General features: G+C 45.8%; 1 protein-coding gene across 2 annotated transcripts in view; it reads right to left on the minus strand.

Moving 5' to 3' along the window:
* Nucleotides 1-21,814, minus strand: part of MAF (MAF bZIP transcription factor) — a 66,780-nt gene extending 44,966 nt beyond the window's left edge. The window contains exons 1-2 of one of the 2 annotated variants that reach the window (XM_063334665.1): nt 20,039-21,814; nt 9,463-9,539 (exon numbers count right to left, since the gene is read on the minus strand). In XM_063334665.1, the coding sequence (XP_063190735.1) occupies nt 9,506-9,539; nt 20,039-21,126 (1,122 nt within the window). In that variant the 5' untranslated portion in view covers nt 21,127-21,814 and the 3' untranslated portion in view covers nt 9,463-9,505. Of the gene's footprint in view, nt 1-9,462; nt 9,540-12,289; nt 12,321-20,038 lie in introns of those variants that run through there. The other variant, XM_063334666.1, reaches the window with a different exon arrangement.
* Nucleotides 21,815-26,472: the final 4,658 nt, after the last annotated feature.

Here is a 26,472-nt window from a genome sequence, read left to right on the forward strand (position 1 = left end):
ATAAAAAAAAAAAATCTGTTTCCCTGCCACCAGCAGCATCGCCGGAGGGACTGACCTCAGGCAGATCAAAACACTGGCACTACTGAAGGCAAAGCCTCGCAAAAGCCAGCTCCTAAACCCACTCCGGTCTGCAAAGCTCCCCAAAACCCGGAACACGGGACACTGAGTCGGGATATGCTGCCGAGGAGAAGTGAGCCTCCAGATGTGCGACAGCGGCGATGCACCCTCCGACATGCAGAGTTTGCTATGAGGGGGGAAGAAGTAGAGGATTTTGGGGGTTGGTTCTCGCTTGCTTGAATTAAATTCAATTTTAACATGCATAAAGCTTCATCAACTGCAAAAAAAAAAAAAAATCCCTTTAAGAAAAACGTAAAAATAAATGAAAGAAGTTAACCAATGCCTCTTCCACTTGCGCCTCCCCAGTTTAATGTCTTGCAAACTTTTTCCTGCTGTATATGCCATGGCAATCCATAATCTAAACCTTTTTGGTGCATTGCCTCGCCGAACTAGAGTATTTATTTTGCGAGTTAAATCAGCTTTCTTGATTGCAAACTGTGAAAACTAGAAGTACATTACAAATTGAAAGAAATGCTTGAATGGATGATATGTCAATCAATAATCCTTGCACTTAATCTGAAAACCATTAGGTGGTTGGAATGATGACTGATTTAACACTCCCCGTTTACTTTACCTGGGATAACGTGTTATTTAAACTCAAGACTACACTAAGGACAATCTGGACTGAAACCTTCATTTGGAAATAACTGCAAAACTTGAGAGTTTTTTTCCCCCCTTTTCTTTTTAAAAAGAAGGGATTTAATTAAAAACACAAGATGAAATAAATATTTTAGGCAACCAGCAACAAAATGGGAAAATACCATGTGTTTGGAGTTTTAGTGCCCTCTGAGTGCTGGAATTTATTTGCAGCAAGCAGAAAATAGACAGCAAGCATAAAAATTCAGCAGATTCCCGCTAGTAAAATTATTTATCAAGCTAACAAGGGAGGAACCCTTCTAGTAGCAACAAGCCAGCAAGGAAAAGACGTGCCTTTATATTTTACCTTTGGGTTAGCACACCAGTAAAAATGCCAACTGACAAGCACTTCACATAAACATTTCTTTCTAAATGAGCTGCCTTGTTAGAAAAAAAATCTAAGCAAAGGAACGCTACAGTCAACAGACAGAGAAACCCAGGATGCATACGACATCGCTCCATACTACCGAAAAATATAAATAAAGACATAAAAATAACGTTGATGCATAAATGACTTTAATAAATTAACACTTCATTTTGCATTTAAAATAACTACTTGGGCTATAAATCTATCTTAGCTTCTGCTCTACCAAGAAGGAATACTTTCCAGTTATCTATTATTTAGATCTTTCTTACCTCTGGAACTAAACGTATACACATACACACACACAAAAATATATATATATGTGCGTGTATATGCTTTCACCGTGCTGTTGTTAGCTGTGCTGCTCAAGCCCCACCGCAATATTTATCATATATTTATTTTACAACTGAAACCCCGAAGTCGGTTTTACAGTTTAGTTTAACGAGACCAAACTTTGATTATAAATTATAAGTGGCTTTATTGCAGGCCTGAAGAGGCAAAAAAAAAAAAAAATATAAATTTGGAGACACTCGATTGCCTGATCCCAATTAAATTTTAAAGAAATAGTAAAGCAACACACATTGGCCGAATAGCTGGGCTCTAAGGAGGGCTGCAAATTACTCATCGGCTGTAGAGCGGGGCTATACCCTCCGAGCACTTCTTTGCTAGAGTGAGCATTTGACAATTGTCAGCAAGCTTTAAAATAAAACCAAACTAAACAAAAGAAACCCCAAACCCGAAAAATCCCAAGGATCTCTCTCGACCATTATTATTTTCATTGCAGAAAAAAAATAGCTTGTGGGAGGGTGGTGGCAGAGGGGGCAAAAAATCAGACTCAGCATTTCAGCTGATTCTGGAACTCAGGAAGTAAAACCTGCCACAGCTGTTGACAAGGAGGGGGGGGGGAAGGAAAGTTTTACACTAAACTGGGCGGTCAGAGGGATGCACTGGTTGGAGCAGCATTTCTGACCGATCTCAGATGATTTTTCTGGCCACAATTATAAGTCAGCCCCTGTATGACTCACTCAGAACTCCGAAGGCAGGCAAAAAAGATGGGGAAAGGTAAGGGGGTGGGAAAAACAAACAAATGGGGGAAAAAAAAAAAAATGTCTTTTTCGAGCTCTTGCTCCCCTCAAAGCCTGGCATTTGCCTCGCCTCTGCAGCGGCTCACAACGCAGGGAGAGAATGCAGCATCTCCCACTCCGCGGGGAGCGCTGCTCCGACCCCCTGCATTGCTGGGGCTGGGGGAGAGAGTCTCCGGCTCCGACATTCCCACCCAAGGGCCCAATCCAAAGATTCCTGCCAAAACAATGGGAGTTTTGGGTGTACGGGAAATGCCGAAGCAGGATGGCATTTGTTAACTGCTGATGGATTACATTAATATGAATATTTGTCCGTAGGGGACAAACACTTTTGAGAAGCGAGTGCAACATTATGGGCAAAACATCAGCAATAATAACAAAAAAAAGAGGAGAGAGGAACATCATTGATGTAAACCATGAAATAAATAATATATGTCAACTTTTATGTTTCTTGCCTTTGATCTGGGTACAGCTGACATTAAGTCCAGGAACTGATACCTTTTTAGCTGAGAAGACACAAGATGTCAAGTTGTATTTTTTAGTGCAAGGCCAACACGTGAAAACAAAGCTCAAAGGGGTGAAGAAGTGAGCATAACAGAAAACACAGCGATTATCTCTTGTCATTGGGAAAGAAAATGATGGGAGTTTCCATGGAAGCTGAGTGGTTAATATAATGCTGTCTTCACTTTGCCATTCTTTCCTTATTATAATATAATTTCGGTTCAAGTGATATGAAAAGAGCTTGTTACTGAGCGTGGCAAAGGGAGTGCTGGGGGTAGAGCCAATGCAGAATGAGGTCCACAAGATGCACACGCATATGTATTCCTCGCTCCCTGCCTGCCTGCCTCTCCTTTTAACTCTATCGTAAAGCTGTTTGGAAGTAGAAGCTGTTTGGAAGCGCCCATAAAAGCATCCATTAAAAGGCATTGCATTAGAACCCCACTGCATCCTGCCCAAATGATACAGGAGGGAGCCGAAGCACCACCACGGAGCGCAGGGAAGACGCTCTTACCTTGGCTTCGGTGGGACCAAGGAAAACCAGCCTTTGCTTTACTTTCCTGCTGCCTTTTTGCTCTCACCAGCCCTCCAGCACGGGCCTAAGCCTGGAGCCTCTCCATCAGCTCCCCCACGCTCCTGACCACTTGCAGGGGGTAAATTGGGAGCAGAATGTGGCCCCAGGTGTCAACAGTGGAGCTGAAGTTGGGTAAGTGGGTTGTTCCCATCCAACGCTTCCCTGTCGAAAAGCGCAGCCAGAGAAATGGCAGGCACAAAGGAGAAATGCCACACGTGCTTTTCTCCTCTTTAAAAGGCTCAGCCCTCCCAAGGGAAACAGCCTTTCCTCTGGGAGGCTCTGGATACACCACCACGCACCCCTCTCCTTTACAGCCTGGCCTCGTTAATCATTTACACACCTTCACACCCTCCTTCCTTAATTGAGCTTGGGCCTTAATCTCGGTGAGTTTGACGGGCTGGTCTGTGCAGAGAAGGGCTGGGGATCCTGGCTCTGGGCCGTCAATAACCCAGCACAATGCCTCTGCACAACACCGAGCCAGCTATTTAATTACCTATCACCGCTAACAAAAGCTCCCTTTATTTTGATTAACTTTGAGGGAACAAGGTTCCCCACCATCAGAGTATGTTTAAATAATTACACAATACAGCCTAACACGCCGGGAAACACAGAAAGAGGGGGAGTGGGGAGAGAAGAAAGGGAAGACGCGAGCTCAGCCTTACTTCCCAATTTAAACTAGGAATGACCTCGGGGTCAATCTTTCAGAGTATCTCAGATCAATTCAATTCTCACCTCCGCTGCCTACCTGCTAGCAAATGAACTTACTGTGCCTTCCAATAGACAGAAATGACTAAAAGGAAATCGCATTTAGCTGCATCTGAATAACCACGGTTATTAGACGACGCATGCCGAGGAAAAATTACCATTTCCCTTCTCCTTCTCTCCTCCTTGTGATTGTCATTCTCACCTCACTGGTGATTAAGATGTAGGATGCTCTCGCAGATTGTTAATTAGGTGTTAATATCTGCAAGGGGCCACAGCAAGCTCCTACACCTGAGGTCATTTCTCAGAAGTCGGGCTGTCTCCGGTGACAGTACCTGTAATTCCCAAAGCTAGTTTGATTCCCACTCAACAGCTGGAGCTAGTGTTTCTTTCATGTCTGGTTTCATTTCCTATCTGAAATTATATGAGTGCTAATATCTTTATTATCTTGCCCGTGGAAGTGCAACGCCGGAGCATGGCACAGCGTGTTGTTCATAGGCTTTCTTATTTTTTTATTTTTATTTTTATTTTTTCCCACGGCATTTTCAAAACATTTCAAGCAAAAACCTTTACCGTTAGCAAATTTACAGCTGAGGACTCCATTACGGATCGGGAGGGGTAGGAGGGAAACAATAATAATTTGGAGACGGAAGAAAAGAAAAGCTGCACAACTGCTGAATGGTAATGGCTCGAACCTTGGGAAATAAAGGTAATGGCAGGAAGGGGAGGAATTACAAGGACAGCGTGACCTCTGCGTGTCTTGCAGGTGCACAAGAGTTATTCCATATATATGTGTGCGCATATAGGTATTAAGGACACATTGCGTTTAAGAGAGAGGGGGGGGGCACATAACTGAGCCGTGATTTTGCTTACGGTTTGACTCATTCAAATGATTCCTGTGTAATTCAGAAAACCGAAATCCCGAAGCACCTGATCTTTGTCCTCGTGGCCCGGTGCGTTCGGGAGACGAAATTCTCATCCCGGCAGAACCGGTGCACGGGACTTGGGCAACACCAAGGGTTTCTCATCCTCGGGTATGCGCGAGGGTGAATGACAAGTACTGCAATACACCAGCTTTCATTAAAAGGCTTCAAGGAACATTACAGCTATTTTTTAATTCCCACAAAAGCCTAGAAGGTAAGAATTAATTATCTAGGTTTATAACCGTGTAAACCGAGATATAAAGAGATCAACGGTAACAGACCTTTAGAAGAAACCTAAGATAACAAGTTTAAAGTGCTTCAGTATTTTGCTGAATCTCGAATCAAATAACTGGGTCAAAGTCTCACAAGTGAGTCAGACTGTAACTCCCAGCTCCCGGTTTCTTCACTCTCTAAACATCGGGACTATATGTGGAAGCCTGAGAAGTAATTTTATATGTGGGATGTTAAATCAGTACTTTTCCTGTCTCATCAATCTCCTGTATTTTGGTACAGTGTGAATCATTTGGTAAGCGGCACAAATTAGAAAACCCAGAAGAGACGTTAAAAATATTTCAATCTTTTTTCTTTTTTTTAGCACCGAACTTAAAATCCTCTATTAGAACTAAACAACAGCAAAAGCCACATCACTGGAAAATATTTTAGAGCTTATTCTAAACACAGGGAAAACTATTAAATTTACTTTACTGGGAATTTGGGGGGAGTAAAAACTGTCACATACGGCATGTACTTTCTCTCGCTCATAAAGACTCATGATGTTTTCATACTTCAAATTCATAGGAATGAGCTAGAAAAGAGTTTGAGACATAGTGAAGTTTCGCTTTTTTTACATACTTGAGAACATTTTTTTACCTGCGTAAAATGACCTGTAAATTGTACAAAATACGTTTGGGGAGAGAAAAGGAAGGGAGAGAGGTCACTACCCATTTTTTTTATCACGAATAACATATTGCACCCCATTTGAAATAAAAGATTCTCATTTAGACTTAATATAGCACATCTGCTTGAAAAATACATACAAGGCTGCCATTGACGGCAGCGGGAAACTTGCCAATAATATTTCATGGAAGTTATCTTGATATCAGCTTCAGAAAATAAAGACGTTTTAAAGGGAGCTCTAATTCAACAACGGCAAGTCAAAAATAACTTACTCATACGCAAAGAAATTTGATTGTTTTCACAGTTCTTCGCTTTAATTTCCAGTTTTACCAGATGTATGGTCTGAGAATAAAACTCAGGCGACAAGGTCTGGTTTATAGTAAAGTTGGGCGGTTTGACATCACGGGCTGTTGCCAGGAAAAGAAAAATGATGTCACAAACAACAGTCTGACTGGATTGCACATCAAAAATACACACGAACGGTATGAGGATGCAAAAGGGCTTGCACAAAACACAAATCTCTTTTAAAAATGCATGTGTGAAGGCAGGAATAGCAGTGAAAAGTAAGTAAATGTATACTTTAAGAGTGCCATGATTTCCCCTGTGTGAAAGGTCTTAGAGGTAAACTGGAAAAGGAACGGAAAATATATTTCTGTTCTTTACTGCTCCTTATTCTCCCCTTAGTTTTAGGGCTCATCCATATGGGGAAATTATGGAGTAAACTATACTGCAGTGCTATCCATTCCCTGGGAGGACACTCCTACTCTAGAGTAAAAGTGGATTTTCCCAGTTAATTTCTTTTACTTTGAAATCAGTCTAAGCTACATTGAGGAGGGGGAGAAATACACCCTGACTCATGAATGAGGACATCCAGGGAATTCACAGTGCAGCGACCGTGGTAGGAGTTTAAATCTTGCTTTTTATTAGTACAGACTTCCCTGTAGACATTCCCTTTGTGGTGGAAGCGTGGCCCCCAGGAACTCAACAGGGACTTTACCAAAGCCTGCAGTGGGGCCAGGAGCCCACCTGGGACCTTTCCTCCCACCTGAGATGTAGGTAGGATGCAGTTTAGATCTCAGGGTCCACCATTGCCACATCCTGCCCTTGGACCTCTGCAAAAGTCCTTCAGAGCCTCTTCGAAAACTGAAACATTAAGTGTTACATACAGCGATAAAAACCACCTGGTTGGTTTTTTTCTTTTTTTCTCACATTCCATTTTTAAGGGAATGCAAAAAATCGCAGCTACATTTTCTTATGCCAGAACCAAATTCTGCTTTCCGACATCATCACACTGATCAGGAAATAATTAGAGGGATATTTTGTTCCTGTTGGTTCTACACTGTTGGAGGATGGAAAAGCTCTTCTGCACCAAACAAAATACACTGAAGTAGAATAGAATATGCCTGGGGTTATGTACGTTTTGTGAGGGACATTCGCCGGAGCTGCTAGGAGATGGAATAGGCCAACAGACAGCCCTTGGAAAATAACAGTTGCCTTGTAAAATCCCACAATGTACCCTTGGTGGTATTTTATGGGATAGCAACTAATTTTGTTATTGGTATAACAGCGCATATCATAAACACAAATTTCATCCCGCAGCGCTTAATCTGAAAACTCCGAGCAATCGCCCCGGGCTCGAGGGCACGGAGCGACACCACCGACTGACCTGCTCGGACCTGCTGCCGTCTGACCTGCCAGAGACATCGTGGCGAGAACCTCTCAAACAGCAACCGCCAAGTATTCCAGTCACACTCGTAAAATGAATTGCCTTGAAATGCTAAAAGTATGCCAGAAATAACATAATTCCTTCAAAGGAGTCGAGTTAGTAAGTTAGACCACGGAGACCACTGTCCACTACTATAAATGTACAGCCTTAAATTCCCCCAACCAAACCACCACCATGAATATCAAGTAAAAGCGCCTCCAGAGAGCGCAGAGGACTGGAGTTCTTATATCTAAGCTTATTATTCCTAATATCACAGAGACACTTCCCTGAATTGTCCTTCTCCTTCCCAAATTCCCCATCTGACCAGATGTCTTTCTCTCTCTTGCTTTCACCTGTCAATCACGTTCACAGCTGAAATTTGATTTCTCTCCCAACAGTAACCTTAGATGAAATATTACCATAGGGGTCAGAACTGTCTGAACCTTGCCATAAAAGTTCGTTAACTCTTCCGAGACCCGAGAGCTATTTGCTTAAAAGTAACGGGGTTTGCTGCTGGTGGGTTGGTTTGGTTTTTTTTTTTTCCTAGAATATGTGAAAGCGTAACCACAAAATATTGGAATGAAGGCACAAGGAATTGTCCCAGAGAGCAGCAGGCTAAGCCAGTCCTGAGATCACAAGTGTCCATCAGGAAAAAAACTTTTTTACTTTTTTATTATATTGGTAACAAGAACGCATATCACTTAGATTATTTATATAAATCTAATAGTCACATATATAAATTACAGGAACCACAAAAGTTTTCCTACGGGATTATTGAAATTAGAACCATTGCACCAGGAACAGGGTGGTGGAACATGTGCTGCACCTTTGCAATGAAAATACGTATTTAATGTATTTACTTCAGCTGAATCACGACTTGGCTCTGTTCTTGCAAAAAGCATCTTGCGCTTTAAGCCCCCACAAAAGAACCCAAGTGGTCTGGTTTCCCTCTTATTTATAGGGGTGAAATACAGGGGGAAAAAAAGGCATTGCGGGCAAAACCCTACCCGGGGTGTTCCTCGGGGAAGCGAGAGGAGCATCAGGCTCAAAATGAACCTCTTCTGGTACTCCTTGAGAAACTTATTCCCGCAGCCTACACGCCTCCAAAAACTCCTCTCGGTGCCAGTTAACGTAGAGTCTAGAGCACCAATTACATCTTCCCTGCCCTCACTCAAATTTTAAACCATAAAAAATAGCAAATAATAAACCAAACTTAATTCCATGAGCTAATCAAATTCAGCTGTTTTCTAATAGCACACAACTGTTGATCAAAGTGTGGCAGGCCGTACGGCAGCCTGTGTTTTTAACTAAAACAGGAGGTTTCATAAAAAAAAAGTCACACAGGAACCTGTCCTTGCGACCTTGGTGCTCGTTTAAGCCACTTAGTATTTTTTAGAGTCAATAAAAATCAGATTCCACGGAAAAAATAAAGCGCCCGTTTGAGTCTGGCAGGGGAAGGGACTGGAAGTTTAATTCCCACATTTTCATTAGCGGCGTATTTTTCGGTCAATGTTGACAGACTGAACGAACGCGAATTTCCCGAGGAAAGCGGTGCCGCGAATTAAACTCTATTGTAATTTGTAAGTAGAGAAGTCGCCTAACGCAGACTCATGATTTTCGTCAAGATCTGAGGGAGATCTTCAGAAGACCCAGCCTTAATCCCCGTAGCTGATGTCTGAACGCTAGCATTTGAAGAAAAGGAAAGAAAACATTTGCAAAGGATTATATGTGAGATGCGGGACGCGGGAGAGCTGCCTGGCTGACAGAAGTACAAAGCCCCATCACTGCAAAGGGTTCTTGTAGGCACCCGAAAGTCAGCCTCAGCCGAGAGAGCCCGGGAAGCTGCACCACGCACTGTCACTGGCTCCCTGGGGCTGGACCAAAAAGCAGCTTCTTCGCAGCAGAAAACAGAGCAGTGAAATTCCCACCCCCTCCTGAAATTACTAATGAAAATGAAAACATACCTTTTTTTTTTTTTTTTTTTTGGACCTCAGGTAACAGGGATTTTCACATCACCGTTGTAGATGATTCTCTCGGGTACCTAATTTAGTAAATATATTAAAATAAACCATTATTAGGAGGAATTTTTTAACATTTTAAAACGCGTCTGTCATGCCACTACGGTACGGAATAGGACCTTTTATATTCAAATCCTAAATTAAATTTAGAAAGTCTCTCGTACTGTTTATTAACTGTGAGCGAGTGAAGAAGAAATTAACACAGTTTGAAGTGAAACATTTCTAGCTCACACGTCTAGTCTTTACTTCTCATTAATAACAGGAGACTCTTACTGACAAATTACCTTAATAACACATATTTTTGCCTCACCAGAGAATATCAGCTTCTAAGACCTGAAAGCCTGTAGCTTTCTGTATTTCTTTCTTAATGATTGTTATTAGCTGCACTAATGTAATTGGCAAAATAATAATCAATTTTTGTACACACTCCATTATTTTCCAGACAGTAGTTTAATAACAAAAGCAGAGCTGTCATTTCTCCCTGCGGTTACTCACACTGTACAAATTCACCCTGTCAACACATATTTAAAATCTAATTTAAAAAAAAAAAAAAAATTCAACGCAGAGTGAATCTTTGTACAATAAGTGAGATAAGTCAGCGAGTCAATCCACATTTCTTAAATATGGATATTTTGTTGTGTGTCCCTTACAGTTAACTTGCTCTCCCCGAGTGTGCATACACGGGCATATACATATATTTCCTATAAACTGCCTGCAGGAACGCTTCAGCTCCATCCATTTATTGTAAGCGTACAGCAGCATCAGAGCAAGGATAAACCACGAGTCTCATCGGTTTGAATTAAAAATAACAAAAATAAATAAACAAATAGATAAAAAAGAAGCGAGACAAACTCTAGGTGCTTTTTCAGCTTTTTGATTCCAGATCAGCTCCGCGGCTTTGCAAACAAAAGTCCGCTGCAGGTCTGGTGCCGGCTGAATGATCCCTTTCCTGCATCCCACCCAAAGGTGGGACAGGCGCGCCGAAACGCTCCCCGCATGCTGCTGAAAGCAACGTTCCCTTTTTTTTTTCTTTTTGGGTTTTTTTTTTTTTTTGGTGGGTTGTTTTTTTTTTTTGAGAAAGGGGACAATGCTTCCTTAAATGCAACGCTTGGCACGCGGCCTGGGATCTCTTAAAGCAAGTGCCTCCCGTAAACCTTTGTTGTCGTTTTCCCTCAAGATGACCTCTTCTTTCGTGCCAATCGGTGAATCCATCCTCTTATGAACGCGCGGGGGCTGGAGAGGAATCGGTGCTCCGGCCTGGCACCTGAAGAGCATCCGGGAAGCGATGCGGTCAGCCTGCTCTTAGCAGTCTCAGCCTTTGCTGTGACCACCCCTGCTCCAAACCCACTGCCATCCAGCCACACGGCAGGAGACCTGGACCGGGATGGCACCAACCCGCTTTCGCCGGCAAGGCGCATCGACTTATTTAGTGATGCTTTATTTAACTATCACTTTATTAATAAGAAAAGAGTCAAAGAAAGTAAGACAGTGTGAAGGCAGTCAGAGACGCTAAGGAGATTTATTAATTTAAGAAGGCCGATCACTTCCCTTCACTTTATCTGACAGAGTTGGTGCAAGAGTTATACTTCAATAAGTTTTCTACTCTATACTGTGCTATTTTAAAAGGATTTCACAATAAAGGAAGCTGAAAGACTGTGCACAGTCTGGAGACCGTATCTGGTGTGACATGAATATAGTATTTTAACCAGATTTAATCTTACAGCATTCCCTCCTTGACAATGACTTTGCAGGAGGAAACCCTACGGAAAGGAAAAATCTGTTCATCCCACACCACAAAACACTGAATCGCATCGCAGGCTCCGGCAGCTCTTCCTGCATATTAAAATGCTTTCATCAGGGAATTTGGAAGCAGAGAGAAAAAAAAAATGTTAGGTCTTGTTTGGTTCACTTTCGGGCTCATTGTCATTGTCACTAACGTTTCACTGCAACAGCTCCGAGCACGGGAGGGAGCAGGGGCTGTTTGCAGAGAGCACCGCAGCTTTAGAAGCTGATACCGACAAATAAACCTGATTCTATCCCCATCCTCTTCAGCGTCACAACAGCCCACGGCCAAGGCCTTGGCGAGAACTTCTCTTTCAAAATCGGAGAAGCGGGGTTCGGGCTGCAGGGCAGCGGATCTGCCTGCTTTCTTATAGAAAAGAGCCTTAGACTCAATCGCATCCACATTCCGAGATACGTCCACATAGACTTGGGAAACTCAGCCTCAGAAAGCGCTGTTCTCCATACTTCAGATTCTTGAAAAGCCATGAAATGTAAATCCTGCCTGCCCCCCCGCAATCTTGCTCCCTGCAGAGACCTCAGGGCCTGATCCAAAACGTCATTTTAAAAGCTCCCTTTGATTGCAGTGGGGTTTAGGTTAGTCTCCATGTGACCACAGGTGAAAAGAAAAAAAAGGAAGAAAAAAGAAAAAGAAGGAAAGGGGGGAAAATTAAGAATGAGAATAGAAAAGAGAAAGGAAGGAGAGGAAAAAAGGGAGAAAAAAGAAAAAGAAAAGAAAAGAAAAGAAAAGAAAAGAAAAGAAAAGAAAAGAAAAGAAAAGAAAAGAAAAGAAAAGAAAAGAAAAGAAAAGAAAAGAAAAGAAAAGAAAAGAAAAGAAAAGAAAAGAAAAGAAAAGAAAAGAAAAGAAAAGAAAAGAAAAGAAAAAAGAGAAAAAAGGAAGACTGTGAGCAGAATCCCCGGGAAGTGCTCCGTGACATACCTAGGGGCCGGCCGGCCAGCTGAAGGGACACACCGGGCTAAGCTTGGGATGCGCGGAGGGATCCTTTAGTTAGGCACAGACTCCCCTTTTGTTCCAGGAATTGGATTTAGAAACAAACAAACAAGCAAACAAACAAACAAAGGCTGCTGCCCTCACCCTTCCCCGTCCCCTCCCGCCCGTCCCCGCCCGGGTCCCTGTGTTCCCCCCCCCCAGCTCTGTGCTGGGACCCCGGGGCGGGGGCAGCCCCCCAGCCCGTGTGTGTGTGAGCACCTCCGGTGCTACCGGCCCGGGGTGGGTGTGTGCCCGGGGTCGGGGGGGGTCGGGGAAACCATCTGTCCCCCCCCTCGACGTGCGGCCGCCCCCCGCCCCAACCCCGCGGCTGCAGCTCGGGGGTCCCGCCGAGCACCCCGCGGCTGCCGATGGAGAGAGGTCGGAGGGGGAGAAAGGCGGGGGGGGTTCACACCCTTAGATAGACACCCCCCCCCGCCCAGGTTATTTTCGAGCTGCTGGAAGCAGGGGTTTAAAAAATCCCTACCAGTATTCCCCCAAAATGTGCCGCTCTCCCCCGGCCGGCGGGCAGCGGGGAGGCAAAGGCGTGTGTGTCCCCCCCCCACCCCCAGGGCACCCCGCTCTCCCCGACACCCCGCTGCCCTCGGGGACACCCCAGTTTAACACCCAAACCCAAGGCAGGGAGATGCCAGAGCTGGCGCTGACACGGGGTGTTGAGCCTTAACGCCTCCGTGCGCAGCCATTGACATTTCTGCCTTAACGGGGGACAAGCTGCTGAGAACATTTTTCAGGACTGTGGTTCTTTATGAATTAACAATTGAGAGCGGCAACCAGGGACACTCCATTCCCTACCCCCGCTGGAAACTCGAAGACACTGCTCGATTTGTTGTTTGCTGTGTATTTTTTTTCCTTTTTTTTTTTTTTTTTTCCCTGCGTGGTGCAGAAACACCACTTCCAGCAAACTTCTGCTCTGGCTTCCATTCCCTCCCTGCAAGACATCTTCTAGAGATGCATTAAAAAAATTTTAAAAATATAAAAATATAATAAAGGAAATCACGTCACAAAGCCCACAGCGCTTCAAAGCAAGCAAGGAGAGAGGCAGAGCGATCTCCATCCCCATCGCTGCACCACAACTATGGGCCTGCACACTCCTGCGTCGGAAGTGGCACGGGTTTAAAAGCTAAGACTTTGGGGGAAAAAAAAAATAAAATAAAAGAAGAGTGGGTACAGCAATGATCACTTCAGAGAGCGATAAGATACAGGCGGCTTCCATCGAGGGCACTGAGACGTTATCAGACTGTGCCAGGTCAACCTGATACGGTGGTAGATAGCTGGGGCTGGGGCTGGAGCTGCCTATCTGCCGTTACACCCGGCTTCAGCCTCCCCGATCCCTGGCCTTTTGCTTTTCACTTGAAAAGTTAAGTCACATCCTGGACTATTTTTTGCCTGGTGTCGGCTTAGAGCTCACAAATCTGAATGCACTCAGCCCTCAGAGAGTGACAAATGTTATTCTCGGTCCTCCCCCACAATTTCAGGCAGTCAAGAATTAGATGCGGCAGAGTGTACAGTATTTTAATCTATTGATTTGTATCTGCCGTGCCCAAAAAATTCATTAGAGGAGCCTTAAAAGTGTGAAGCGGTGAAGTGGCTCAGCTCCCTCCCGAAAAGACAAATTCTTTCAACAGCCGCTCACCCCTGCCGTGTCCCGGGGTGTGCTACCTCGTGTTATTCACACCGAGACCTGCACTTAAAACAGATATCTGAAGCACTTGACTACAGACAGCTCGAGTGTGTGTGTGTACAAGCAGGATTGGGGTTTTTTCTGTCCTGGCTGAGCAAACAAAATCTATCCCACTCTCCATAGCTACCCCTGGAATGCCCAAGCCTCATGGCAGCCGCTCGTAACACAGCGATTCGGCAAGAGGGAGGGAAGAAAGTTTATTAAAAAAAATCTTAATTCCTAACATTGAAGCATGTAGGATTATTACTTTTTTCTTTTCCCCCCCTGCGTGAAATCTTAAATTCAGCCATCTGAACAGGTGTCAGAAACAGTGGGTCCATTTAGCTCCTCTGATGATGGGAGTAATAAATATAGAGGATTTCCTTTCAATACAGCACATGCTGAAATGACACCAATGTAGCTCTGGCATCTGAGCAGATAATTCTGATATATGCATCATTTCCTCCCTAAATCCAGGAAGCAGCTACACTCTCTATCTGATATTAGTATATTATGTCAAATAGAAATTGGTATTAAAATTATGAATGATTCTAGATCAAGAACTTCCTACACACCACGCAGAGGGAGGGGGAGGAAACAGCTGCGCAAAAGCTTTCGGCAGGGAAAGGAAAAAAAGAGCTAGGAAAGTTCATCTTTTAAACTAAAAATTTGCTGCCATGTTTCGCGTGGGGGTAGTTTGCAAGTGGCATTTTGATTCAGCGCAGGGGTTTTTTGGTTTAAAGAGGTGAAGAAGACTTTCTAATAAATAGAAATTTGCCGTTTGCAAAGGGGCGCTTCTCGCACAGCGCCTGCCCAGCAGTGGCGAGAAATTGTTCAAAAAATAAATATACACTGGTGGATATTTCCCTCCCTTCTCCCCTCTTTTTTTTTTTTTCTCTCTCTCGGATGCGGTCCGGGATGACATTTCTCGAGCAGGGAAAACGCTGCAGCACAAACATAAAAATACTCCTGGACCCTGCTCAGCAGAAGCCCGGAGGTTGGGCAGAGGGTTATGTTTCGTTTTAGGGGGGGGGAATAAAAAAAGGCTTAAGGGTAAGGTGGGATGGGGAGGCCGGAGGGGGCCAAGCCGCAGCACACGCCATTTCCCAGCCAGCAAAGGGCCGCTCTCCGTGCGAGTATCTCCCGGCACCGGTCACATGAAAGTTCTTTGTAATGTAGTTAATAAATGGGAAAGCACCATAGGACTATGGGAGAAATAGGATGTCGTTAGTGATGGGGGGGGGGATTAAGACCCCGCGCACCTTTTGACACAGGATTGCCTGGCTCGGGCAGCGTTCCCCTGGCTTTAGCCGGAGAGGTACCTGCGGGAGAACAGCAGGATCCTGCTCCCCTTTGAAATCCCCAGGGATTGTACCTCCGAGCTCAATGGGAGCAGGATCGAGGCCAGAGTCAAGCCAGGGGTGATTAATGAATGTAGGTTATTCAGAGCAGAGCGGTTCCAATTAGTCCTCAGCAAGCAAAGGTGGGCGCTCCCCTGCAACGATTCACACAGAGAACCCCAACACTCGCTTCGCTTTAGTGAACATTAAAACCTGCATCTCTTCCCCCCCCCCCCAACTTCAGTTGGGCAGTTGGCGCGTGTCAGGCTGAAATTCAAGCGCAGCCTAAGGAAGGCTGCGTTTTTGTATTTTTAATTTGCAAAGCAAGATTGCCACATGTCGTAACGATGCCAAACTGGGAGAGAGCCTTTTTCTTCCCTCTCAGGTTGGGCGTGTGATGGGAATTTTCCCTTTTGCACTCGGGCTATTTCTAGGAAGGATTTCTCTTATCACTGTTCAAACAGGGTGCTGGGGTTTTTTTTCTTTCCTCTGAGAAAGAAGATACTTCAGGGAGGCAGCAGCGCTCCCCTGGCTCAGTCGATTCACAAGACCTTTCAAATCCTAGCGCCTGCTCCTATAACTTTGCCTGCGAGGAAACCCGGAGCCGCAGAGGGGCGGCGGGGATGAGGCTGGACCAGAAGCGGGTCCCGCTGCGAGGGCCTGGGGCTCCCTGCACCCCCGGGGGCCGCAGCCCCGCTTCGGCGGGGGCTTTGCCGCGGAGAGGCCTTGTCCCTTCCCTTCCTTAGGGCAGGGCTCCTTCGGGAGCTCTCGGCAAGGGCGGCAGCGACGCCTCTAAGTCACCCCCTGTGAAAAAACCTGGGCATCAGTAAAGGCTCAGCCCAGAGGTGGAAGAAGAAATAAAAAAGCAGCCCTGTCTTTACGAGAGGAGATAATTCTCTGCCCGGCCAATAGCAACCAGTTTACCCACAGATTAAACATTAACCAGAAAATGGAACTCGAATTAACCAGAATCTGGAGCTTGAACCATTACTCAAACCCTGGTGCAACAGCAGGTCAGATGCCAAAGGGCAGGTTGGTGGCCCGGTGCCGGGGAGGGGAGAGGTGCGGCATTGGGGACCGCAGCCACCGACGCTGGCTGTCACCAGGGCCGGGCATCCATCCCCTCCACGGGGACCTCAGCAGGAGCAGGCTGACCTCCAGCAGCACCCAGAGCCCACTAACGCAGGCACTCGTGGGTGCAGGCGCCACAGGGGGGAGTCGGGGCCGCATCCTGACCTCGGCACACAAGGCAGGATGGGGTCCGAGACACGGGCTGGACCAGCCGGGCAGAGCAATGGCAACAGGTCCTCTCCTTTCAGTGCCACCAGCACCCGGCAGGGATGACCTTACAGCTGGGAAGAAGTTGCACCAACAGCAGGGAGGCGGAAAATAAAGAAAAAAAAAAAAAGTGCTGGGTTTATGAGCTGGGGTCTGAGAGAAAACCCCCATCTGGGAGCGGCTGAAGCATCCTTCGGAGAGGCCCCCGCTTCTCAAATAAATTGGGCAGACAATCCCGGTCAAAGAGGGGGAGAGGGCTCTGCAAAGGGACTCGGAGGCTCTCGGGGAAGGTGGCTTTAAACGAACTGGGTCGAGGGTTTGAGGAGCCTTTCGAAGTCGAAACTCCCTTTGACATGGAGAACCACGGCGAAGAGGGGCTCGGAGACCCGAACATTTCTAGCACATTAACCTTTGGATTGATTGTTTAGGACAAGTAACTCTCAAAAGTTGGAGGAAGTCCTCTGAATTATTTTTTTTTTCTCTGCTCCTCAGTTCTCTCTGGGCTTTCTAAGGCCTGTAGCAAAAATAATAAACAAAAAAAAAAAAGAAGAAAAGGAAGAAAAAGAAAACCACAGGGCAAATGAAAGAAGAAGGGGAGGGGGAAAGCAAAGAAAAGAAAAAAAGGAGGCAGCATGGACCCAAATGGCAAGAAATCTTTCAATCTAGCGTTAAGTGGCTCTGTGACAAGCCAAGCCTGATGCGGTGTCATCTCTTAGTAGAGACAGGCATGCTTTGCTGGGATCAGATGATAAGAGGATGTGAAGTCTTCCCTTTCACTTCACTCCATCATAAAACAATCAAAATACAGGGCCGTATCATGTCATCAGGTTTTTAAGCAGACCTCCCCTTTGAGATCTCCTAAAACCTGGTGGGATGATCTGAGTCACTGAAACTGAGCCCGTTGCAGTAGCGAGAAGGCAGCAGCGGCAGCAGCAGCACCTGAAAGCTCACGTTTTTCATCTACCTGAAAGATCGCTTGATTTCTAGCGGGCGAAAATTTTCTGTTTTACACGAAGCTACCCCTTTTCCTTCTCCCCGCCTGAACATTACGGAGTCCAGCTCTCCCATCAGCATCACCCCTTCGCCAGGCAGTACGCTGAAGTACCGCTCTCGGAGTTACCGAACTTTAAACTACAGACTAAGAAACTGAGTACGGAATCAAAAAAATGCAGTTTATTATTGTAGATTATTCTCTCTTTTGATATAACCATAGAGTCGAAAATGAAAGAAAAGCACATAGGAACATCACACGTGGTTAGTTAGTAACTCAAGATATAAAACAATTTTGCACAGCAAAATATGTAAAAGAAAAAGTAACTGACAAGATTTTTTTATATTTATTGTGGTAAGATTTACTTTCCATTTTTTTTTTTTTTAAAAGACAGGATATCAGTCCCTGAAAATAAAATTTACTGATTATTGCCTTTAAAACTGTGGAATTTTTGAAGTTACAGAAAATCCAGTTCTGCACCACAATACAACTGTAAAAAAATCTGCATCATTTTAAAACTGTGCAGTAATGCCATCTTTATAACTGCATAAATTGTATTAGCGTTCTAAACAGGTTCGTAAATTTTTTTGTTTGTTTTTGTATTATATGCTTGCAGGTTATATCTTAGTGCAATTCAGTCCCAAATACTTCAATTTTGAAGAAAAAAAAAAAAAACAACCAAAAAAACAAAAAACCAACCCATACATTTTGAATGTAAAATACCCCTATAGATATAAACAGGGGTGCCTCCCCCTTTTAATACTTTGGTTTTCAAATACAGTCAGTGGTATAGCAAGGACTACATATACCCAACTTATATTTAAGTTGCAAGCACATGCTGCATAAACTACTTTTTAAAACAGTCCCGTTGCAAATTCTACCCCCCTTTACATCACGACAGTAAACAATTTAGTGCATCAATCTTAAAAAAAAAAAAAAAAATCTACATCTAAACAGACCTAACTCTTTCGAATTTATCTATAACATTCCTTTATCTGTAGCATACATTTTAACTGGGCTAACAGATGACAGAAACTAGAATTAAATTATATACTAGGAACCCAGAGCATTCCACATTTGACAATGACCAAATGCAAAAGGAAAAAAAAAATAAAATATGGGGCAGATCACTTAAAATCAATTTTTAGACTGTTTTAGGCAACAGCATGGTTTCAATGTCCCCCCCCAAGTGGGATGTGAATTTTGTTTTTGAACGTCTTTCCAAAGTTCTTTTTGTGTCTTTTTTTTTTTTTTTTTACATGTTTTTTTTTTTTTGCCACATTAGGTTATCAAAATCCATTCTGGCAGGTTTTTTGAGAGGGAATGCTTCAGTGCATTTAAAAGGAAGTCTGAAGTTTTCAGTAACTCAAAGCAGTTTTAGAGCAGATGCAAACTTTAATGGGGAGGAAGAGGAGGAGGAAGATCAAAGGTTGCACTTTTTTGCTTTCAACCCAAAAAAGTGATGAGGCAATAAAACAAAAGGATGAATGCCATGCCATAATAGTCTCCAAAAGTCCATTTCCAAGCAAAAGAAAAAAAAAAATAATTATACCGTACATGACCAGCATGCAGGGTTTTTTATTAATATAATGTCTCTTTTTCATAGTCTTTCGAAACAGTTATAGTTCATTGTTGCTAAGACAAAATAGCAAGCGTAATGCATGAGATGAGTATGGGATTCTAATGGCAGACTAAAGTCTCACGTTTGGCAGATTAAGGCCAAAACTCACATGAACACACCGAAGGTTGATGCAGGCTTGATTTTGGCAGGTTGATCTAGGCATATCTCTAGTTTTGCACAACAACGCTAAAAACTGATGGAACTCAGCAAGCTGGAGTCTAAAAATTTCACATTGTTTTTGTATTTTTTTGTTTTTGTTTTTGTTTTTTTTTTTGTATTTTTTTAAATTTTATTTTTCTTTTCGCAAAGCTCAAATCTCATATGAAGAACTCAGGATGGCAAAAGAAAAAAAAAACTGACTTTTTTTGGACACAGCAAGCTCAAAAGAAAAAAAAAACCCTCATGAACTTAAAAATATATATATATATAATGTGGATGGCAGGTTTCAAAGAAGAGCAAGCTTCATATGAAGAACTGAGTTGGTGGCGAGTTGGATCTTTTAAATTTAAAAAAAAAAAAAAAAACAACAAACCACAACAGCAAGCCCCCACAAAAATAAAAAAATAATAATAATAATAAACAGAAGAGAAACTCATGTAGAACTTTAGGTTGGCCAACACGGAGCCAGCCCACCTTAAAAAAGAAAAAAACAAAACAAAACAAAAACCAACCCAAAAACCAACTTTGTTTTAAAATTGTTTTGAGTTTTTGTTTGTTTTTTTTTTCTTTATAAAAAAAAAAAGCAATACAAGGTGGCAAGCTGGGTTGTCGCTCTAGCAAAGCCCCCAACAACAAACTCACAGGGAGAACTTTTAGTTAAGGTGGCAAGGCTGTGGGAACTCACATGAAAAACTCTGGAGAGGAAGGGTTGTCGCTGCTGGATCCGTTTTCTCTGAAGCCATTGCTGACCAGCTTCTCGTACTTTTCCTTGTAGGCGTCCCTCTCCCGGACCAGCCTGGAGATCTCCTGCTTTAGGTGCTCCACTTGCTGCAGCAGCTGGTTCTTCTCCGACTCCAGGACGTGCCGCTGCTGGACCCTCTTGAAGCGGCAGGACTGGGCATAGCCCCTGTTTTTGAGGGTCCTCCTCTTCTGCTTCAGCCGGATCACCTCTTCCTTGCTGACGCCCCGCAGCTGCCGGTTCAGCTCCCGCACCGACATGGTCACCAGCTGCTCGTCGGAGAAGCGGTCGTCGAAGTGGAGGCCGCCGCCGCCGCCGCCGCCGTGGTGCGGGTGGTGCAGCCCCCCGGCGCCTCCGCCGCCGCCGCCGCCGCCGGAGCCGGCCGCCGAGGAGGCGGAGGAGGGCGGCGCGCTGCCCGGCGCCGCGGCGTGGGGGTGCCCGCCGCCGCCGCCGCCGCCGCCGCCGCCGCCGCCGCCGCCGTGGTGCGGGTGGTGGTGGTGGTGGTGGTAGTGGGGCGCGCCGCCCTGCGCCGCCGCCGCGGCGATCACCGCCGACACCACGGCGGCCGCCGAGCCCATCTCCTCGGCCGGCACCGAGCCGGCGGCGCCGGCGGCGGCGGCCAGCTGCTGCCCTCTAGCATAGCCATCGAAGGCGCCGGGCAGCGGGTGGTGGCTGCTGTTGATCAGCGCCTCCACCGCGTCCTCCGGGCTGAAGCCCAGCGCCTCCGGGTTGAGCTGCTGCGGGTAGCCCGTCATCCAGTAGTAGTCTTCCAGGTGGGTCTTCTGGTCGGTGCCGGAGCCGGGGCTGGGCGCCGAGAAGCTGGGGGACGGGGGCACCGAGCTGCAGGGCGTGCTCATCGGGGTGGAAGAGAGCGATCCCCCGGCGATCAAGCGGCCGCACTGGCTGATAATGCGATCGGTCTCCACCGGCTCCTTTTTCACTTCAAACTTCATCAGATCGAAGTCATTAACATATTCCATGGCCAGGGGACTGGTGGGCAGGTCGGAGCTGCTCATTGCCAGTTCTGATGCCATCCTTTTGCTGCTGACAGTCCTCCAGAAAGGGTGCGCTCCGGGAGCGAGGGGACTGCTCTGAGTTGCCACCGGGTGAGCCAGCTTGATTTTTGGCGAGCTCCGCTCCGCGCTCTCCCGCCTCTGCCTCTCGCCGCGGCCCCGCGCAGCCTCCGCTCCGATCCGCCCCGGCGGCTGCCGCTCCGCGTTATCCTTCGCAGAGTCTCCGCTGCCGCTGATGCATCAGAGCGAGGGGCTCTTGCTATTCGCCTTTTGCATAAAGGGTGGTGGTGGCTTTTCTCTCTCTTTCTTTTTTTTTTTTCCTCCTTTCTCCCTCCCTTCTCTCCTCTCTCTCTCTTTCGCAGCTTGCAAACTGCAGCTGGAAGTGTTAGAGCTGGCGGTGTTGCGAGGAAAATTTTTGTTGTTGTTGTTGTTGTTGTTTTTGGTTTGTTATTTTTAACACTTCATGGTGCCTTTCCTCTGGGCTTTCTCCTGCAAAGTGCAGAGCGAGGAGAGAGGTTCATCGGGGAAGGGAGGAGGGAAAAAGAGAGCGAAGACAAAAAAAAAAAAAAAAAAAAAAATCAAAGTCGATATCGCAACCAAAATAATGATAATAATAATTGTTAAAAAAAAAAAAAGAGAGAGAGGGAAAAAAAACCCAACAAACAACTCGACCCCAAAGCTACAGCAAGAAGATGAAAAATATTTTAAAGGTTTCATCCAGCAGGAGAGTTTAAAAGCATTGCTGAGTTTTATAGCGCTCCTGACGTCAAATGGGAAATTGACTCGGCGGCCGGACCAATGGGCGGCCGCCGTCCCAGCCCTCATTAGCATAATAGAAACAAGGAAACTTTTCGGGGCTGTCAATCAGGGCCCCATCAGCTGACTGTCAGCTGGGGACCGCCTTAACCCCTTCCCGCCCGCCCCGCTCACCGCCCCGGCGGCTGCGGGACGGGGCGGCGGCGGCGGGGGACGCTCCTCCTGCCCCGGGGCGGGCTGCCGGGGCGCGGGGGAGCTCCCCGAGCCGGGGAGGGGATGAGGGGACCCGGCGGGGACGCGGCGTGGCGGGGGCTCCGCCGTGCCAGGCGCCGGTACCTGTCGCCGGCCGGTGATTCCCCCGGGCCGGCACCGGGTCACTCGCTCCGCTCCGCTCCCTCGCAGCGCCCCGCTCATTTACCCATTATTATTTTTATTTTATTTTATTTTTTTTGCGGGGCATCGATTCCTCCATCCTTCCGCCAAAACTCCACCCTCCCCCCCCCGCCAAGAGGTGCGAAAGCCCTGCAAGTTTGCAAACCCCGCGCACTTGGCCTGCTGGCCCGGACTAATTAATTTAATACATTTAGAACTAATTGTATTTACTCTAGCCTCCCCTCCCGCTCGCGTCCCCCCCATCCGTCCCATCCCGTCCCCCCGCCCCGGGAGGGGGCTGGGGCCGGGGCCGAGGGGGGTGGCGGCGGCGGCGGCGGGCAGGACGCGGAGCGGCGGATCGGCTCGGTTTAAACCTCGACAGCGCCATCTCTCGTCGAAAGGTCAGTGGCGAGGCGGGACCGGCCGGTGCGGGGCCGCGGGGAGCCGGGACCGACCCCGCCGTCGGGGGCACGGACACCCCCGCGGTCCCCGCCCGGCCCCGGCTGCACACACACACACACCCCCCCCGCCGCGGGGAACCGGGGAAACCCGCAGCCTCCGGGGCTGCCAGGCTCGATTTTCCGACCGGGCTTTATGGGAATATCGATAGAATTAAAGTTAGTTGTAATTCCGTGATAAATGAGATGTCTCTAGTAAGTAAGATTAAGTGCGGTGCTATAAAGTTGTTTATCTGAAAAGTAATTCTCAGAAACCTGACTTCTGACACTTGGTCATATATTAAACCAGCTTCTTGAACATTGTACTTCAAATCCTTCCTTCTCCCCTTTCCCGGTCCCTTCCCCCTCGGAGTTTGCTATTTATAACTGCGCGCAGGGTATTACTTTGTAGGTGCGGGCAAGTCTCCGGGTAATTTTTCACCGACTGTGAAAACCATCATTTGCAATAGCCAAAGAATCTCTGCTTAGGAAATAGTACTTGGCTAGTGGATTTACGAATGGATAACATCTTCTGACTATGCCATTATCGGCACGAGTGCCAGTACTAACATCTGAAAGTCATACAGCATGTACTGTTCCTGGCAGCTAAAATAGGTAGGGCATACTGCAAATTTAGGAAGATAACTACATCAAGAAGTGATCAGAGAGGCAATTCCGCGAAGCTAAAAAAATGCTGCCGACGCTGCTAGCAAAATTAAAACATAGTTCTGCCATGGTCCCGAAACACACCCGCACACACAGAGCCGGGGACATCTGCTAGCTTTATCTTACAGATTGCGATTCATGACAAAGTTAATACAACTTAACTACTCGGGCTGGCTTTCCTATTCCTTCACGTCATTGGAATCAACAAAACTTCCAGGCTCCCAGCATAAACCTCCCCCAGGACAGTCCAATTCCCTGTATTTGTTTTTTCCCTGAGCAAGATGAATGTGGTACTGTATATCACTTAACATGCTCACCTAGGAGAGGCATAAAATGCGTGCTAATATTTTGAAATGAAAAGGTTATTGCTTTTCAGAACGTACAATTGCGGTATTTCGCTCGCCCGTTTGATAGATGGCTGTGGAAATGTGGCTCCAGCCCCATAAAATAGTTTGTTTGGATGTGAGGATTCAAAGTGCTACATTTGCAAACGAGTAAATTTCCTGAGTAAACTCTGAACTCTAGACAAAGAGTATGAAATTGTGTGAGCTAATGGGGACCATCTCTTAATTGGTACCAATGTAAGCAAGTGCTGCAAATTAAATTGAAGCTCTGACCTACCAGAACAGCAAGTAAAATTATTAGTTGTACAATATTGTTCTCGTGTGATTGTTGCACAGAGCTGCTGCACCAAAATGTCTCTGCTGTTCAGCGCAGTAGAGAAAAAAAGATTATTAGCAATTTTTGGATAACCTTCAGAAGCAACATTCTCCTCCCTACGCTATATAATTCTCATTTTAGTAGTATTTTTCTTTATTATTTGGCTATTCACAATGGGTGTCTAAACATTTACAGTCCTCTATTAACAGTGTTTCTTCCATAACAATCACACACTTTCATTTCAATTAGAGCTATTCAGCCTTCGGTTTTTCCACAGTTAGCGCAGGCCAATTCCCCCAGCCTGCTCCCTTTTCCCAGCGCTGTTCGGAACAACCCTGCCCCGAGCCAGGCAGAGGGAAAACTCCAGCGTCCCTCTCACAGCCTCTTGCTCCGGCTTGTTTTGAAGCATCTTTGTTCGACGACATAACGTGGAGCCCTGCTTGCTCCCGGTTCACCGCTGACCTGCTTCCTAAGCCTTCAAACTAATGTATATTTATTGCGGGAGAGTTTTCCTGACAAATCACGCGGGGGGGGGGGAGGGGGGGAAGGGGGGGGGGATGTGGGGACGTGAAACATTAACTCCAAATACACTCGGATCGCCCTGCGTTGGGACCAGCATGTGCAAGACCTTCCATGGCTGAAGCATGTGTCCCTAACGCAGAAGATTTAGCTGAAGCGAACGTGCAGGTTATGAGTTATATGGACTCAGAGTGTCATTTGTTATAACTTAAACACATATCAAGACCAACGCATTACGTACAGTTACTGCTGCTTTTGTTTGTCTAGTGTCTTATTTTATGGTGCAGAACTAAACAGTGGCCGCTGAATTTAACTATGAAACCGGCCAAATTGATTTCAGAAAGACTTCTTCAGAGTAACAGAGTGATAAGGCATAAACTGCTTCTAGGTGCAGGGCTAGATAAATCCTTTTAACAGTCTTCAGATCAGTTAACAGGGTAAGTAAATCACATATCACTGTTAGCAGATTTATGGGAGAGAATTAATAGAATCAGACGAGATAATCTGGTAGGGATAAAATTGCTGAGGAAACAGTCCTGCCTGATATTGGAGGGTATGAAACAACAGTCTGATTACTGGGAGTCGTTATGGATTGGTGAATTATGAGCTAAATCATCGTAAGAGTAATTCAGTATTTATTAATTCTTTTCTCTTTAAACAACTCACAGACGCAAATAAAAGCCTCTCTCCCTTTGAAGACACATTCTTTATATATTTTTATTGGATGTAATTTACTATTTGCATTACCTGTATTTACTTCATAATTGAACATTTTGCATTCAAATTTATGTAATGCATTATGCTTGAGAATATATTTCTCCCTTATTAGCATAAATAGTCACTTACCTCATGAATTACTAACAAAGTTTATCTGAAAATATAGGTATATTTTTTATTAAGTGGAACACAAACATATGCACAATAAATTCTGATTTGCCAGTAGTGCTACAGAAACGCCGAACAACCCTGCGTCGGAGAAGAGGGAAAAGCAGCAGAGGCGGAGAAGGAGCATCAATTACTACGCGTGTGTATATATGTGACAATAATTCCTTCTGTCAATGTTTTCTTTATTTTTAATAGAGAGTGAGTGACTCGAAGGTTTGTTTTAGAAGGAGCAGATGGAAAAGGATCTCCACGGGGAATTTCTTCTCCCTGTTCCCCCCAAGTAGTTCCCGATGGAGTTGGCTGACGGAGCCTGTGCCACTGCAGCCTTTGCTCCGGCTCAGTTCCTGCCGGCCCGGCACACACCATCAACGTACGCTGCTCTAAACTCACGTTCTCAAACATTTCTTTCCCTCTTGCCCTTAATCCTGTTTTTATGCTTGGCTCTAAGTCCAAATAATCAATATAATTTACGCCTAGTTTGCAGTATTAACGCAACTTTCCTTATGCAGAGAAAACCCCGGCCCTATCAACGTGAAGAACTGCAGGACCGAATCCTTGATCCCGTTGAAACCAACGGCAAAACTTGCATTGATTTCAGTGGAAGCAGGATCGGGTCCTTGATGTTGGCAATTTGTTTATGCCAAAGGGCTGGCGCTGCGAGAAACGAAAGACATGAGCGCATCTGCTGGCAGGAGATCCGGTCTGCTCCCCAAAATGCAAAGGCAAAATTCCCGGTTAACTTGTGGTGGATGGCCCTTCCGCTCGGGTTTGCTCATCGCGATGCTGCGTGCGAGGATGCCTGTGTATTTTGTCTGGATGCATAAAAGCAAGTCCTCCTGGGAGCATTCAAATGAGCACATCTATAAATGTAGCGCAGCAAAATGAGCTACTTTTGCCACTCTCGGTTTTTCCTGAGCCTGGTACAATCCATTTCTGTGCCGACAGTTTTCTGCCCCGTACGCGGCTGATACTGCTCTTTTATTTTAAGGCTGAGAAAATCTTCCCTTTAAACTCACGCTGAGCATCAAATTGGACTCCACTTGCAGCTGAACATCTTGGCTGTCTCTTCCTT

The sequence above is a fragment of the Chroicocephalus ridibundus genome, chromosome 4, assembly GCF_963924245.1.
Source record: "Chroicocephalus ridibundus chromosome 4, bChrRid1.1, whole genome shotgun sequence".
In the NCBI taxonomy this organism is placed as follows: Eukaryota; Metazoa; Chordata; class Aves; order Charadriiformes; family Laridae; genus Chroicocephalus; species Chroicocephalus ridibundus.